At 42.6% G+C, this 18,439-nt stretch overlaps 1 protein-coding gene across 2 annotated transcripts in view; it reads right to left on the bottom strand.

The window, feature by feature from the left end:
* mpped1 (metallophosphoesterase domain containing 1) overlaps positions 1 to 18,439 on the bottom strand; it is a 60,216-nt gene that overhangs the window by 30,756 nt on the left and 11,021 nt on the right. For both annotated transcript variants that reach the window (XM_034217640.1, XM_034217638.1), the window contains exon 4: positions 4,673 to 4,898. In XM_034217640.1, the coding sequence (XP_034073531.1) occupies positions 4,673 to 4,898 (226 nt within the window). The remainder of the gene's footprint in view (positions 1 to 4,672; positions 4,899 to 18,439) is intronic.

Below are 18,439 nucleotides of genomic sequence, written 5' to 3'. Positions count from 1 at the left end.
CCACGCCCCTCTGAGAGATGACTGTTTAAAAAAAAAAAACACACAATAGCCACGTTCACACCGCAGTACTTTTCCCACTTTAGTTCCGATATAGTTCCGAAATGTCGCGTTCACACCAAAAACATCCGGAACAAAAATGAGTTCATCAGAACCTTTTTTACCCCCTTTTCCGTGCTAGAGATCAGGTACTTTTGTGGGAGAAAAAGGTTCCTATTTCTGATTGGCTGGGCGGAATGCAAACCACGCCCCGTAAAACTCCAATAAAGTTGTGTGAAACCGCCATTTTATTATCCTCGCATTAGCATTATTAGCATTAGCATTAGCGCAGCGCACAAACGCAGAGAGACTAACTTATGGCAACACAAAAGAAAACATGGGAGCGGTGGAGATGAGGAGGTGTCGGCGTTCTGGCGATTTACTCGGAAGGCTGGGACTCCCAGCAGCTTCTACTGAAGCCAGTCCCCAACTCCGGGGACTTCCGTCCGGGGACTTTGGGTGGCAGTATACGCCGTGAAGTGGTTTGCGGCCTGCCAGTAAACCCAAAGCAGAAGAAGAAGAAGTGACGTCAGCGGCTTCATTTGCCTAATCCTTCCCCAGGAACTTATTCCGGCGTGAACGCGATCTGCACTTAGTTCATGAGAACTAAAGAGTTCTCATGAACTAAGTTCTGATTAACCTTTGTGGGAAAAGTACTGCGGTGTGAATGCGCCCAATGGTGCTCTAGGAGGAGATTCAGGTGATAAGGTGGGGGGGTGTTATCTTGGTTGGTTATTGGCTAATGGTTGCACAACCCAAAAAGACATTGTGACATCGCAGTGGCCAAAATCTGATCAGCTCATTTTCAGACAGGTTTTTCTATAAATGGATCAGGACAAAGAGAGAGAATCTTTTTTCCTGAAACTTTCTTAATCTCAGAGGGGACACATATGTATGCATACAAGACATGAAAAAGTGGATTTTGCATAATAGGTGACCTTTAATACCTCTGCTAACTGATGTTTTTAAAGAAAATACATTGAAAAACTAAAACATGCATACCATAAAACCCGACAGCCCAGGTGTCTTCCTTGACTGTCTTGGTATTCAAAATGTTTGCTGTAAAATGTTCCGTTGATCAACTAATCCATTAAATCAGACATTTTGTTTCTAATTGGCTTCTGATGAAACGCTAGCACAGAGCGACACTTTCGTACTCATGGCTGTGTTTGAGCTGGTAGAGGAGCGATGCATGAATGTGCAGAGCTGTGTGTCCCGTCCATGCAGCTCATTATTAATAATGACTCAGATATAATCTGCAGGGTTGCCAGACTGCTTTCTGCTGCGGAGAATCTTAGTTGTTAAATTATGAGTAGAGAGTAGTTCTGAGATCCTGAGCGTCCAAGATCTGTGATACCAGCTGGTGAAACTTTTATGCACTTTCTGTGTTTAATTTCAGATTTGCAATTCAGTCCAGTTATAGAAATGTTCTAATAAATGAAAGACAGATAATACCTCATAATCAGTGGTATGAAAGTGATGGAGTATTAATCTTTATTTTACATTTATGGAACTGAACTCAACATGTGGTGAGGCTAGAAAGGAAAGGTTCCTACTTCTTATATACATTGTATTGTAATGTATAAGTACTATAGGGCACTTATGGCTCAGGAAGTTTGACAGTTTGGGCCGATAGTTCCTCCAGTCCACATGTTGGATAAGATAGTGGATAAGATACTAAACCGCTCCTGAAGGCATCGCCATCAGTGTGTGAATGAATGGGCATTACGCATCTTACACACGGTCCCGTTGGAAGCTTCAACGGAGACGCTTCCCATTCACTTTGAATGGGGTGACGTCAACTGCATTGTGGCTCCGTTGCTTCGCTTTGCCTGCGTTGCTCGCGCTGAAAGTTGAGAAAAGTTCAACTTTTCAAGCATCGACGGAAGCGCCAGCCAATCAAATCATATGCCAGTACAAGCGCTAGCCAATCAAACCGCGTGCTTTGTGTGTCCGGGGCGGGAGATTAATGTGATTGGTTGTTGGTCGAGTTAACCCCAGGCGCCAGATATGCCCACCGGCAAGCGTCAACGGAACCGTGTGTAGGTTGCGTTAGATGACAATGAGCACCCTGCAGGACAGAGCTATCAGCAGCAGTATAGGTAAATAGTCTAAATGCACTTTTAGATGTTGGACGACTAGAAAAGGCATACATTTAACAGATTCATTTTTAGAGCGTGCTGTTTTGTTGTTACTTTACGATTTCTTAGTTATGATAAAGTAGGCTACGTGTGCCAATGGGCATCTTTTACTCTGCAACAAAATTGATTATTGTTGGATATATTTGATGTTGTTTTGCAAGAACTCAGCAGTTTGTCTTCATCTATTATTATGTCTAACAGCATACTCACATTTACACAGTCGTTTTCCATGCAGTGTGATGAACTCGTATCATCTAGTGTTTGAGTGGAATATAGGGCTTTGCCTGGCAAAAGTAAAAAGCTGTGAAAGAGCGGCATGACCCACTGTCAGTCAGGACATTTTATTTCCCCCAAGCATGTTCTTTTAATGCAGGATCAACAGGTTAACTGTCAGTCTGTATGAATCATATTGACTCGTCATGGTCATTCTGAGCTTTTGAATATCATGCCCACATTCCTTTTCTTCCGTTTTATGTTAATGTTCCGTTTCTCTTCCAGAAAGATTGAAACACACGTGTGTCCTGAGACAGACAGAGGGTGACTGTGCGCTGCGCTCGTGACAAATGACTTGTAAACTCACATTAGTGTCAGGAGGAAGGAGCCGTCCCTTCCCTCCCCCCTGTTGCATGCAGTGACATATTTGGAAAGTTTGGGGAGGATGAAGCAAGCACGATTTAATTCAGGTTTGATGGCATGGGGTAAGGACGGGGATATGTGATGTATGTGAAAGCGATTCAGGCGCGGGATGGACTTGAAGAGCCCGCTGAGAGGCGTACAGCAGTGACTATACCTCTTAGAGATAGAAAAAGAGAGGATGAAGTCGGAGTGAGGGATGGCGGAGTGATCGGCCGTGAAGACAGATGGATGGAGGAAAAGAGAAGGGAGAAGAGAGAGGAAGTGATGAATTCAGTGTCAGACAAGAGGATGGAGAATGAGAGAAGGCGAGAGGCACAGTTGAAGAATAACTTGTTTTATGACCTTAATTAATTTAGATTTTATGGTACTCATTTGTTTGAAAGTTCTGTTTAATCAAATTGATTTATTTTTTGTAAGGGCGTCACCAGTAATAGTTTCATTGTCAATGTATCTGAAAAAACGACTTTTTACGAAAATAAAACAATGATGATGAACCGACACTCAAAGAAGGCCGGGCAGACCACTTTTTAGAGCAAGTGTGAGGGTGATAATAACATACACACAAACTCATACACTCACAAATTCATAGACTTCTGTCATAGTAGGATGCAGGACCCATGAAATGATTTAGGAAGTGACAGACAGGAGTGGAAAATGGTGCGCCTGAAAAAAGAGTTGGAAAGAGGTATAGTTGAAGGGCAGAGGAGACAGGAATGAGCTATAAGAGGGAGGAAAAAGCAGGAGGAGGTATGAAGTGAAGGAGAGAACAGGATAAAGGAAGTGATGATTGAAGGATGCAAGATAGAGAGACGGAAGAGGAGGTAAGGAAGGATTGGGGAGCAGACAGTGCAAAGGGGGGGGGGGGGGGGTTGGGGGTTGGGGGGAACCCAGAGCCTCCAGCTGGAGCCCCTCTGTGCTGCAGGAACACATCCCGAGGCTCGCACACACACAAAAACACACACACACAAACATGCACGCCAGCATGCAGTCCAAGGCAAGTGAGAGCACACTTACAAACCCACAACATATATTCAGACAGAAATATTCTTACATAAACACACACTCATGCAGACACACACACACACACACACACACTCATGCAGACACACACACACACACACACACACACACACACACACACACACGTCACCTCATGTGCCTATTATACAAGCCAGGGCCAGCCGGTGAAGCTGAATAAAATCATCTTCCTAAATCTCCATCCATCCCTCCCTCCCTCTGTCTGTCGGTCTGTCTCTTCCTCTCCATCCATCCATCACCAACTCTTTACTCTCTCCTCCCTCCCTCACTCGTCCACCTCCTGCAATTTTACTTTTTACCTCCTTATCATCTTCTTCTTCTTTTTCTTTCCCATCTCCATCTTTCTCTCGACCCACCTCAGGCAGCTCTATGCCGAGGCTTTAGCAATAAGTCAGGGGACCCTGCTATCACAGCAAACCAATTACCCAGCAATGGGGCACACAAACAGACACACGTACTTTCTGGAAGTTGCAGTAGAAAAATAGAAAGCTATGCGAGTTGAAACTAAATAGAGAAGCAACTAAATTATGCATTTTAAAGACTCAAAACTGCAAGGAAAAAACCTCAGTAGAGAGAAATGATCATGGTCAGATAAACCTGATAGGGGTCTAAACATAAAATGACCTTCTGCAATTAAATGTAGTGCATTGTAAAAGGAGTTCTGGTTTCACATGGGACACCAACAGCAGTCTCCTGTCTGAGTGTACTATTTTCATTTAATTTTAATTTCACATAAGTGGATGACAGTAAAGACCACCTTACAGTGAAACCTTAAGGAAGCACTTTTGTCAGTATCTGAGGTTTACAGCCTGGTTACTCACCAGGGGGTGCCGTAGATCTTGAAACCCCGCACGGTGACCTCGGAGTCCTGCAGGTAGATGCAGTTGGTGAGCAGCGACTGGACGTTCTCGTAATTCTCCGGCTTCAACTTGGAGGCAGAGGGGAAGTAGTAGAAATCCTGCTTGATCAGGTCGGCCATAAACTCCTGGTCAAAGGTCAACTCGTGGTTTCCGGAGATTACTATTTTGATGTCGTAGGGCAGGGTACCTGGCAGGGGGAGAGAAAGAGAGATTAGGACAAATAGGAAAGGGAACATGGGGAAGCAGGAGGCAACATTTGATGGACCTATGAGGGGTAACAAAGCGAGAAATAGGGCTATACGAAGATATGAGAAGGAGAAACGAGAGAATATAGAAGACATGACGAGAGGAGAAAGGTGAAAGTGTTGTAGGAAAGAGAGAAAGATGAAGATAGAGGGATGGAGAGAGGGTCAGAAAACACTGAAAAAAGGTTTTGTTGACAGAGGGAAAATTCAAGACCATATGAATCCATCCCAGACAGCTTGGCATTCGAACACGACATGGCTCTCACATTGTTTTCCACTCTATTTCTAGCAAATCTGTACATCTGTCTTAGCTTCCCTCCATCAGTCAAGGTCTCAACCCAGTGCACTGCTGTCTTCTGTTTATGGAAGCATAGCTGAACGCATCCGTCAGGGAGTCTTTATCTGAAGGGGGGGGGAAAGATGAGGACGGAAATCAGCGAAAGGCGATCATTGTGAAGTTTACCACGCAGAATATTAAACATTTACCGGCTACCGCTGCTGCGTCGGTCCCCCTTTTTCCTCTCATCCTCCTCTAATCAAAAACCTTCACATCGCTCTCCATTTTTTCTCTGTCTCAATGGCTTTAATTGGCTATTCAGAATCCGGCACAGCAGGAAGCGCAATCGATCTGCGCCCATCAAACCCAGCGGCTGCCGGCCCTTCACAAATCGACATGATGTTTTCAAAGCTCTACTGAGGAACCAGAGCCAACACTGACAAAACATCTGGGGGTCTGCTTTGTCAGGTAGAGCGGCTGACGGCGGGCGGGTTCAATCACCATGGCTTTTTTTATTACTGCTAGGCCATCGTGGCGCGCAGCTGAGCGTCGGCTTGTGTGTTTGTGAGCAAATTTTGCTTGTGTGAGTGAGTTTTCATGCATCTGTGCATGAACGTGTCATGTTAGTGAAAAGGAGTAATTAAACTGAGCTTTAGAAGAGGCTGACAGCCCGGCGACGGCTCTGTCATAACAGCCAATCACAGCCCGGTGACAGAAAGAGAAGGGGGGATGGAGGGAGGAAGGAGAGGACGACAGGAATACTTTAGGAAGCCCAAAAAATCCTTGAGAGTGAAGGAGGAATAATAACAAGATGAAAGCAGCTGTCAAAGAGTGCCCATCTCCGCAGTTTGGACTGGGGCCTCCCCCTCCCCACAACACAGCCCCCCATTTGTTTGGCAGAGGGGCTTGTGTTTAGTTGTCAAGCAGACACCAAAAAAGACCTGTAAATGAGGGGCTGCACCACCACAAAAGGCACATGGGACACACTCACCAGCGTACAATGAAAATATTTTTACGATTGCTGTTCGTCAGACTTTGGAATGTGATGTAGCGTTTGCTCAATCGCCCCAGAATCACATGCAAACCAAGCACCTGTATTCTATCAGGCAGAAATATTGAAGCTCTCCTTACCCAAAATGCATCAATCCCTTCATTGTCTAATGCCTTGTTATCAATGTAAGTCTTCAAATCATTACCCCTTTCTATTTTCTCACAAATGTTAAATAGTGTGATATGAGAGGAAATATCCAAGTAAGCATTCAACCTTTGGGACTAAATCATTTGGTCGCAAGAACTTTAGATGCACCACACGAGCTGCTGAAACACTCTGAACTGGGGTCTCATTTGTAAAACTGTGAGCAGGATTCATATTAAAGTGAATGTGTGCAAAAAACTCAAAATGGCAAGCACCAAAAGCAACCAGATTAATAAAACCCTATACACACACACCTGCCTCCACAGTGACTCGCTAGAACTACCCTGAGGAATACCAACATCATTTTTTCCGTAGTCAGAAATCTAGGTGCTGTTCCTCCTTATTTTCCATTCACACATTCCTAACGGAATCATCCATCATGCAGAGCGTTGCATCAGTATTTAAATATTTACAGCAATTAGACATTGCAATTGCTTCACAATTTTTTGCCAAAATGAGTGCGACAATCAGTGGTATCCCTCAACCTTTGATATCATTTGAAAATGGAAGTTTGAAATGAATTGAGTTGTCATACTTGGTCTGCATAAGGAATTATAATGCAGATATGGAGTCTAGTGATTGTGCTAGAGCCGTCACAGGATTTATTTTCAGATGTTAGAGGTAGTGAAGCTGTGTCCGCCGCGGTGTCTTTATAGTTTTTCTATGTGCTGTAAACTGTGTCATAGCCTGTCTAATAAACCCTAAATAAAAACATTTGGGATTTTTATGTCCACTCGGTCACATGGGAAAAATCTGAAAGCTGGAAGATTGACAAAATATCACCTTATTTATTATTTTGAGTCACTTTTCTGTCCACATGATGAATGAAGTAAGTCAAGATGCACTTCACTCTGGTTTGGTGTCCAATAACTCCTGATAAGTACAGTACCTGGTACTGAATATGTTTAATGCTTAATTTGTAGATTAAAAGTAAAAAAGCAAACAAATTGCTAAAAAACTTCGTGGCTCTGATGAGTCTCTGCAACACAGCAGAACCCTTTTCACATTAGACTCCATCATATGAGCCTTCGTAAAAATTATTTTGCCATCTCAGGCTCTTTATTTTTCTAGGGTTATAGCATGTACAAACCTTGTTAAATTGCCGCTCATGCAGTCCTCACAAAATGCTACATATTTATCATACAACATGTATTTCCTCTGCAGCCTTGTGCAGTTTCTGGAAAAAGCTCACTATGAAATAGAGCTATGGGGGGGGGGGGGGCAGCACCTGGAGACTTGTTAAGCTTGTTGTTTAAGTCTTTGAAGACCGGAGCAGAAGTGAATGAGTGTGAAGTTATTCATATTAAACTGGACAGACCTGAGAATGCATGCATGGCAAAAATGAAAAGCGTGCATTAAAAATATATGAAGTAAGGTCAAGAAGAAGCCTTTAGTCTGACACTGGATATTATCTCAGGGGTGGCACATCTACATCCAGAAGTAAAACTGTATATCTGCAAATAAAAGCAAAGAAATGTAATGGAGGGAATCATCCAAAGGTCAAACAAGCTGAGGAAGTACGCAAGTTGCTATGGGATAAGTGAAAAATAAGTAAGAGGAATGCAAGTCTTTTGTGGGTCTGCATGTGTGTACGACACTATGGAAAACAGACAGCGAGGCAAGGTGACGTCGCGCTCATACATTTTTTGACAAATGAACAATATCTGTGTCCCCTCAGAAATTCTGCAACGTTAGCGGTTCTTCACCCATGAAGTTTGACGGCCAACTGTAAAACGGAGAGAAATAAATCACACAGAAATAACACACACAGAATTACATTTCAATTTCATGGATGATTTTTTGAAAGTTTCCCTTGGTAAATAATCTGCAGAAGGACAGAGCATGAATACCAACTAGCTGCACTTTACATAGTGGAATCTGACAGAAAACAGTGTGTCTGCATCTGTTTATCGTTGGGTTTCAACTGCCGTCAATATGAAAGATAATAACTCATAAGAGACATTCAACAATGCAGTCAGTTTCTGTGTGTTTACCACAAAGGGAAAAAAATCAATCACAAAAACACAATTTCTGCGTCAATTGAGAATTAATGTTGTTGCTTCTGTGACAAAAGACGAAGAAGAAAATGGAAGAGGATGTGGGTGGAAGTGGAAGGAGAGGGGGGGGGCATCTAAACATTTAAGCCCCCACAACACGCGGGCCGCTCTTTGTCGCCCGCGCCATCTTTTGTCTTTGAATTCAAAAGGCTTGCTTTTAGGCAACAAATACTTTTAATTTCTGTGTGAGGGGGCCAGCTCGCGTTCTGTCGCAGCGTGGAAAAACACAAAAGAAGAAGAAACAAATGAAAAAAGTGGAAGTGCAAGGATTTGAGGGAAACATGGGACAGCGCAGTGTGAAAGCAAGGCTGCGTTCAGGAGTGGAAACAGCTGGACTTCAGTCTCTGCCCCTTCATCCCTCTCCGGTTCTTTTTCAATCCCCTCCTCGCTCAGAGTCTTTGCTCTTTTGTCAAGTGTCTGCCCGCCTCCAGTCACACACACAGATCTGCTGTCTGTCAGTCACCACAAAAACCTCCGTCCTCCCACAAGCGCTGTGTGTGTGTGATTTAACAGTGTCACATCCTGCCTGCAGGTATTTACATGATCCTGTGTTGGACATATTGCTTGTGTGTCTTGACGTTAATGTGTGTCTATACCAAACACAGGCTACAGTATATGAATGTGTGTGTGTTTGTGGTGGTGGTGGGGGGGGCGCCACAGGAAGTCTTCCAGAGTTCGGCCACCATTGTTCCGGGGCTGCGATGGGTGGTCTGCACTTTGAAGAGGAAAATCCCTGCTCTGCCCAAATCTCTGGCATGTACAGGGGGGGATTACTGCCCATTGTGTGTGTGTGTGTGTGTGTGTGTGTGTGTGTGTGTCTTTATATGTGGGTTTGTGTACATGCCTGCCCAGCCTGCCAAGAGTAAGTTAATTCCTAAGTGTGTGTGTGTCTGCATAGATACCAAAAACTAGTAGCCAAAATGTCCTGCCAAATAACTTAATAACAAAGTGTGTGTATGTCTAAAATGTAATAAGTGTGTGCAGTTGAAAAAAAGAAGGGCCAAATATATCCTGCCAGCACATAATGAATTAAATGAATACCAGTGTGTGTCAGTATGAGTGAATGCATGCATACTGTACAAGACCTTCTGCTAAAATGAAATCAAAGGAAGTTGGCCTTTTAATTTAGAGCCTGACTATAGTTGAATTAATGGAAAGATTTACTTTTCCGTGCAATTGCAGTATACCTGTTTGAATTCATGTGTATACTCCCCACAGCTTATGTGCTTTTTATGTATAGAACGCAGCGAGATTATAGCCTGTGTAGCTCCGGCTGGCATTTATCTGTGTGTGCAGAAACAGAAATGCAATAAATCAAAGGGGAGCTTCAAAAGCAACTGATGTTCAAAGACAGACAACCTAAAGTCTCAGCTCGGATCAGAGTTAATTCCTTTATAGTGTGTGTGTGTGTGTGTGTGCGTGTGTGTGTGTGTGTGTGTGTGTGTGTGTGTGTGAGTCAGAGAGAGGGATGTAAGAGAAAAAAAGCAATATGTCACATGACGGAGGTAAAGATGGATGATGGAGGAAGAGAAGCCTTCTGCCTTCTCACCTCAGCTTAAACTTAATACTCACACGTTTCATTTAACTCACCACCCACACGTTGCGTCTCATCACACACACACACACATAATCATAGACGCAAAACAAAGACAGCCAGCAATTATGAGACGGCGTACACAAACACCACCTACTGTGCCACGCATCCAAAACACACATTTTATCTGAGTACAGCAGCACCTCGGAACACTTCACAATGTCCTCACTGAACATAATGAATTACACACACACAGTATACATTAAGACACACACACACACACACACACACACACACACACGAAGTGACAAAGACAGATACAGCACATCATCAAGCGGCCTCGTAGGTGGTCTCTCTGTTCTCCGTCTCTTCCCTACACTCCATCTTTGTCTCTTTCATCCTGTCTGCTCCACTTCCACATCAGTGTGACGACGTCGCCTCCAGGATAATGTGGTTGAAGATTAAGCTGCAACTTTCAGAACAAGCGACGAGGGCCTTTTGATGAATTCAATAACTGGCCACTTGCCATCTGTCCCGTGTCTGTTTTTAAACTGGATCTCTACTGACGCCACATTTAGCTGATGTTCAACTGCAACTCTCACACACTGAAATGTACCATTATGCGTTCGTCAAAGATGGTTCTTCCCACCGAAATGCAGATCTGAAATGATCAGTGGATGTGCACTCGAGTGCTCAAGATGTAAAGTGTTTTTATATGTTTTTCTCCTTTTCTATGTTTTCTTGCTAGCTCCATGTTACCCGTGAAGGGTGCGGACATTGATTCACATGAAGTCAGAAGCTAAGAGGTTCACCAAAAACGCATGGAAACGATGACGATGGAATTTCAAAGATGTGGCTAGCTTTCAATTGCTCACTAATATGGATTTTAATCAAATGTAAGCCTCTGCTCATTGATCAACTCAACTGGAAAGTGTTAATGTAATAATCAAAATGATTAGCTGGATATTTAAAGCATTTCTTTTCACTGAGGAGTTTTTAAAATGGTGGATGGTTGTTCAAATGTGCTTACAATTACTGCCCAATGTCTACTGCAATTAGCATGTTGAATATACTGTGTGTTTGATGCATCTGCACACACACTGACTCCACTCTGCTCTTTGTTTCCCTCGCCAAAAGCTTGGCCTCTGTTTGTTTGCTGTCTAAAGCAGACAGCAAATGACATGCATCGACGCTGACCCAGAAAACAAATCTGAGATGTAAAAGGAGAAAGGACAATTACGAGAAAGCTCTCAATTTTATAAGAGATATCCACAAATCCAACTTGAAGGGGGGGAATTGGGGATACACACACACACACACACACACACACACACACACACGGCGCAGGTCTTTCAAGTGTGCAAATAGACGACTCGAAAGCAGCGAGGGACAGATGGGAAAACGGTTTGCTTAAATTGACAGTCACTTGAAATTCTGTCGAGTTTCCCCAATGTTGAAAACCATAAAGGATCGTCAAACCTCCTCGTTATGCTCTCCTCCAGCAGCACTCACTGCTAAGGGGGGGGGGAGAAAAAAAGATGGGAAGGAAGGAAAGCAGAGAATGAAAATGGAGAGTGATGAAGTTTAGCGAAGGACGGAAAAAGAAAAATGCAAGGGTAAGGAAGGAGAAAGGAAGGAAGGGGGCAAATGAGGAGAGAAGAAGAGTGTGCTAGAAAAAGACAGCAGTCATGAAAGTTTAATGCCCTCACTGTTACTAAGCTAAAGGGAGCAAACTGGGGAAGAGCGAGGTAAAGAGGTGGGGACAGATACCTGACAGCGGACGGAGACATAGGGCCGACACACACACTCACACACACAGAAAAAAGGAAAAACACACATTTAAAGCACCTACAGTGCAATTGCATCATCGTCGTCACTTATCTATTATTCAGTAGTTAAGGGAAGCATTGTGCAGCAGGCACTAAATAAGGAGTTGAAGCAAGGAAACTAAAAACCTAGCAGCCCTGAGTCAGAGGCCAGCTGTCATATCTGATACATAATATCAATACCAAAAAGAAAATGTGTGTTAAACAATCTCTCCTCAGTTATTGCACACGTTTGACTTTAAGAAAGCCTGAAACTCTGTACTCATTAACATTGTACATGATAGGGCGGGACATCCCTAATCGGTTGACCAATCACAAGAGCCGGCCAGACTGGGCACTGGTTTCAGACACAGGGTGAAAAGGGGAGCTGCAGCACAGGCAGTATGAGAAAAATAAAGACCTTTTTGAACATTAAAGCATGGAGACACGTCACAGTCGAGACACTAAATACAAGTATGAACCAAAACAAATGTGCACAATAGAGCCCCTTTAAAACAAATGCTACTTTAAACAAATAAGTGCTGATGTTACCTGAATTCACCTGCTGAGTGGAGTTGGTAAAAGAGAGGAGATGCCCTGAATATCCCTTTAATATTTCAAACATTCAGTGGATGTACTCTCAAAAAGACAGAAACACCACAAATAGCCGGTTGGTTGTTACTTGATCCGTCTCTTCACATTGTGAATCTTCAGTGTTTCTGTGTGATGGCAGTGAAGCCGCAGAACTGAAGTCAGACTAACAGAAGGAAAGAGCGGGAGAACAAAGCCTTTAAGAATGAAAGCTGCTCCTCTCTTGACCTGGCGTTAACTCCGCAGCACAATGAGATCCATATTTAAACAACTTTCACTGCAATATATATTCCCGCTGCGCTATCACACAGCATGAACACAGACGTCACTCAGGTCGAGAGCGAGGGCCGCACACAAACAAACTCTTCCAGCCGGCTCGGCTTACCAAATCCACGTGGGTGTGTGTGCTCACGGCTGGAGTGTGTGCTGGAAGCCTGATCAAAGAGGCCATTATTGGAGACAATTGGAGTGAAGTGTTGCTGCTCACAAGCTCGAGCTCTGCCCATCGCCCTCAATAACACCTCTTTCTTCGCTGCTTTACTCTTTATGAATCTCTGCTCTCACCTGTCCCGCGCGATCAGCCTCCATCTCCCACAATCCCACGCTCACTTTCTGCACAAATGGCAGCTTTTCAACACCGCTAACAGTGCTACTTGTTGGCTATCACTGCTTTTCAGGCTGTGCAATGTGATCACCAGAAAATGTGTTTTTAACACCTTGAAAATACAAAACACAAACAAACACACGTAAACAAAATGAAAAGATTTAGAAGAAAATAAACACCATTAAAGTTTTTTTTACGATTTAACGAATGTATTAGCTTCTTTGCAGATTAGATAAATGTCTGCCTACAAGTGAACTTTTTCACGACATTAATATATTCATGAATAACATAAGAGGTTTAGTTTAATTTAGTAATAACAGAATTACGTCTTAACAATAGTTTTCGATATAACCATATCAAACTGTAGAAATCTCTCGTATATGAGATAAATCAGAGGATGTGTGTAATATATTGTATTTTCTTCCATTTAAAGGTGGGGTATGTCATTTTGGAAAAACCAGCTCTAGTGCGCTACAATTTGAAAGTACGCAGCCGAAAAAAAATCTGCCTCTTCCTTCGAGAGGGGTCTGCCTGCAGACCTCCACTGTCAGGACAGTTCCGGTGCAGACCTCCACTGTCAGGACACCTCCACTGTCAGTACAGGAAGTGCCGATTCTGACGAACACATTTTTTTCCCAGCCCACCGAAGGACTCGTCTGATGGTTTTTGCAAATCAGTAAGGTAAGGTGCGTGACCTGTTTGCACTATCCAAAACAATGAATGCAGTCTAAATCTATTGTTTCGCAGACAAAACAACATTTATCGATATAATATGTGACCCGCTTTATCGAAATCAGTCGGAAGTAGCAACGGCTCATTTCAAAATAAACGTGGATTTACGTAAAAAACTATTTTTTCGGGGTTCGGGTGTTTTGTTTGATTTTAAACAAACAAAGTCTTGGCTTTCAGAATATGAAACTTGTTTCGGCAAATTCAGGTGATAAATACAACTTTGAAGCTTGTAACCGCATAATTACAAGCGGAGAACGGAGTAACTTAACGTTACAGCAGGCATAACAACAGCCGGTGTTTCTCGTGAGTGTTTTCCCGGGAAACAAACACAATACACACAAACGCAAAATTACACAAACACACACACACACACACTCACGAGCTTCCCCTCCAAATGAAAATATCTTCCCTCCGTAGTATTTTGATCATTTGCTCCGCTAATAATTAATCAGATCGATGGATTCCCGAGAAGAGGAAACTTTAAAGGCCTTTTTCTCAAAATGATGACTCGGTGACAGTCATTATATAATGTGACATATTTCGCTTAATATTTGGAGTACAAAAACAATCCTGATATCATTAGAAAGCTAGGAATAGCTAAGAGAGGCTGTCAAGCTTTGGGAGGAAAAACCTGACGAATGTGACGAGGATGAGATGGAGGCAATCTTGGAGCCATTCAATTTAGGTTTGAACATATGGAAGACATGTGGACCTTCTTAAACGAGATCAGAGAAAAAAGAGGGTATCTGGCATTCTGCAAATGCATTTCTGTTGTTTGAATAAAGGGCAACAGGAAGTTGGAACACTTTGTCAGTTTTTGTGTGTTTTGCTTTGTTTTGTTTTTCAATGAAGCATTTGATAATTCACCTTGATTATACCATGAACACCACAGAGGAATGTTGGTTTACTTTAAGATAAGCCTTTTATTGTCTCCCGCATCACACCACAAGGGCAATTTAGGAGTCCATCAAGGGGATCTAGCAGAAAAAATAACTACCAAATATGAAAATAATTGACATTTTAATACACAATGGAATCTAAAATGGATATAATTTCTAGCAAATTGTTTAATATGCAGATTCTTAATCCAATAGTGCAGTAAAGGGAGAAATAAAGTATGTAGGAGTAAAGTGAAACAGTCTATTGTAATAGCAAACAGTAATTAGACTATAGAGCTGTAAGTAACATAATTATACATAACATTTTCAGGCTTATGACATAAATAAGAGGCTAATAATTTTAAGAAAATAAATATGGTTTTAACTAACTTCTACTGCCCTCTTAAGTGGTGTCATGCTGACATAGTTAAAATATGTATCATACAAGTAGACAAATCATCTTGTTATATCAAATACCCACAGCTGTCAGTTCATCATATCATCTGTAGTATATCGTCTTTATTTTTATGTTATTATTCAAAGATAAATAAGGAAGTGTGTGTTATATGGCAGAGGTTTCAGCTCCGATTATTACATCAAAGAGGCTTAATGTTTTCTATTATTTTTATTTCACTATAGCTATGTGGACGGTGTCAAGGTCTAATTTTGACCGAATTAATCAGTAGCGGGTGTAACTAAAATACAAGATGTCGTCTTGTATTTTACAAGATATATAAAAATATATAGCCTACGATTTTATTTCGTATTTGCGTGCATTTCCTGTTTCGGAACTAATATTAACTACAATACAAGGTGTCCCTATATATATATATTGTCATACTGATATTTTGTACAAACTGTAAAGTCCACTGAGACAAATGTAACATTTGTGATATTGGGCTATATAAATAAACATTGATTGATTGAGATATATATATATATATATATATATATATATATATATATATATATATGCGGCGGAGGTTCCAGCTGGGAACCTCCACCCCGCTGCGGGACCCGTGGAACCCCTGGACGGTGCGTCTTGGTCACGCTTCATATCGGCCGGCCCGGGAAGGAAGAGACACGCAGAGTGGGGGAAGTCCCCCCCCCCCCACCCCTACGCAGCAAACCCGGCCATCAGAGTCGAACCCGCAGTTCGGAGGAACCGACCGTCAGAGCACCGGCACTAGGCCGGGCCGGCGCGGAGGCCCTCCGACAGTGGGTCGCGTTTGCCATTCGATCAGTGAGGGGAGAAAAATGCAACAAAAATGGTCAAAATCCGTTAATATATGGATGAGTGGGGGGCGGGCTGGACACAGGCCGTGGGGGGACACCCGAGACCGGGCAATGTCCCCGGTAGAAACCGGGTGAAATAGCCCAAAAAATAATAAAACCGGGGAAAATAGGGGGAAAGTGAAAAAAAGTGTCCGAAAATAGGCACTCGTGAGGCGGGCAGAGTCCCCTGTCAACTCCCGTTACATTCCTCCATGGTGTCTTTTGAGCGAAAAACTTTTACGAGAACCAGGCTGGGGGGTCAAAAGGGCTTGACCAAGGCCGACCCAAAGTGCACGGTGGGTGGACTCATCACCTCCGTGATGAGTCTCCATTGTGATTCGGTGGGCGGGGAAAAAAATGTGTTCGTCAGAATCGTCACTTCCTGTACTGACAGTGGAGGTGTTCTGAGAGTGGAGGTCTGCACCGGAACTGTCCTGACAGTGGAGGTCTGCAGGCAGGCTCCCATGCTTCCTTCAGACTTCCTTACAGAGCCCCTCCTCCAACACACAAACGCGCACATGACCAATGAGGGCACGAGATAAGTTTGTGCACAGATGGAAGGCTGACAGGCAGGTAGGCCATCCAGTTATTTTAGCCGGGCCGGCTAAAATGATTGGTCGTGCTTTTTACAGTAGGCCTACTACGGCTTCCACAGATGAATTTTTTTAAAGCATTTAATATTTTCATTGCTATCGGGATGTTAACACTAGAACCGCCAGAGGTCGCTGTATACCTAAAACCGCCAACGGGTAAAATGTACCCGCTATTGATTTTCATGGTACAATGTTCTTTTATTTATCATACAGAACAGTGAGTTTTGATCGCACAGGGATGAAACGTATACCAATAGAATCTGTGGACTCTCAGCCTTTCATATGACATAGTTTGTGCAGATAACATGAAGTATAAAATATCGCTAAGGGTGCTGATTTAAACGCTTGGTGTTAGACTTGTGTTTTGTTTAGGTACAAATCTCTCTATCTATCTATAACTATCTATCGATCTATCCGTAATGTTCTGTTCTATGGACATATAATTGTCTACATAAACAGACGACGCGAACTACTTCTCTCATTCCGAGTGTCCATCTTTATTCAACTGGCACGTAACCTGCACACATGCATTACGTCCTCAACGTGAGCTCAGTCATCCAAGATCTTGTATTCTCCAAGATGTTACACTATCTATCTGTCTATCTCTCTCTCTATCTATCTATCAATGTATCCATCTATCTATCCCTCTCTCTCAATCTATCTCTATCTATAAGGAACTGCAGTAGACAAAAGGCGTTGCTATAGCATAGTGCTGGGGGGAAACGATTATTTTGAAAACGATTAATCGGGCGATTATTTGATCGATTAGTCGACTAATCTAACGATTATTTTTCTGTTGTTCAATTCATAAAAAACGTAATGTAAAAAAAACGTAATGTAAAACAATTTTTTTTCACGATACTGTGTCTCAGGGGATCTTAATATTTAAGAACCTATTAATGTGTTATACCAGATTAACGGAAATAATCTCAGCTAACTGACGATACAAACCATGTTTACCAAAACAAAACACAAATCTCATAAGAAGCATCTAAATGACCCCTGAGCGAAAAATGCTAACGGACATTGGCACAGAACTCAAGATAAAAGTACCCTTATTACGTATCGTAGCTGCGCATACAATATATCCGATTAAAGCTGAGACTCCACAGATTATGTAGGTATATAGTATCATCACTGAGTGATCCGGACTCGCGACAGGGGAAGCAAATACAGTCATCACAACACGTACCTTCACAGAGCTTCTAGGGAGATCGTCTCACCACCGTAGCTGTCAATCTGATCAAAAGACGTGTTCAATGGCATTACAATGAGAAAAAACGCGGCTGAATCGGTTACTCCATAGGTTTTTAACGTCTATGTATAAAAAAATGATTGAATTTATAATCCATAATTCCATTTTATGTAAAAATCGGAGAGCAAATGCTAGCTGCTAATGGTAGCCACCACAGCTAGCTGCTGCTTCTGCTAGGCTATGCAGCAGTCTCAGTGAGATATAAATATCTTTGCGTTTTGGACTAACTTTAAAATATTCCCATGCTTTTGAAGACCTAGGGCGAGATGTTTTCGTTTGGGGGCTTCGTGCGCAATCCTGTGAGGAGGAGGTGGTAGCCGTTTCAGTCTCCATTGTGTTTGAAGTGCGATTGCGAACTGCTTGTTGCTTTGGGTGACCCACGTGTGTGTAGCGACGCGTCGACGCGGATATATGTCGTCGACGATATTTTGAAGTCGACGACAGCACTACATAGCAACACGTCATGTTTACGCTGCATTGTCTATGAGGTAAATATTACCCGCTGGCGGATATAGGTATAAATGGCATTTTGTTGGCGATTTTTTCAATCTGACTTCATATTGACAATTGTTAACAACAGAGGGTGCTACATAACACACTTTCAGGAAAAGTCACGGACTGGGAGACTTTAATATCTTATTGAAATAAAGTTACATACAATCAAAAAACAGCTGCGGGTAAAATGTA

Source organism: Gymnodraco acuticeps, unplaced genomic scaffold (assembly GCF_902827175.1).
Source record: "Gymnodraco acuticeps unplaced genomic scaffold, fGymAcu1.1, whole genome shotgun sequence".
In the NCBI taxonomy this organism is placed as follows: domain Eukaryota; kingdom Metazoa; phylum Chordata; class Actinopteri; order Perciformes; family Bathydraconidae; genus Gymnodraco; species Gymnodraco acuticeps.
The sequence above is the reverse complement of the archived record's forward strand: the minus strand, read 5'-3'. Positions and strand labels throughout refer to the sequence as shown.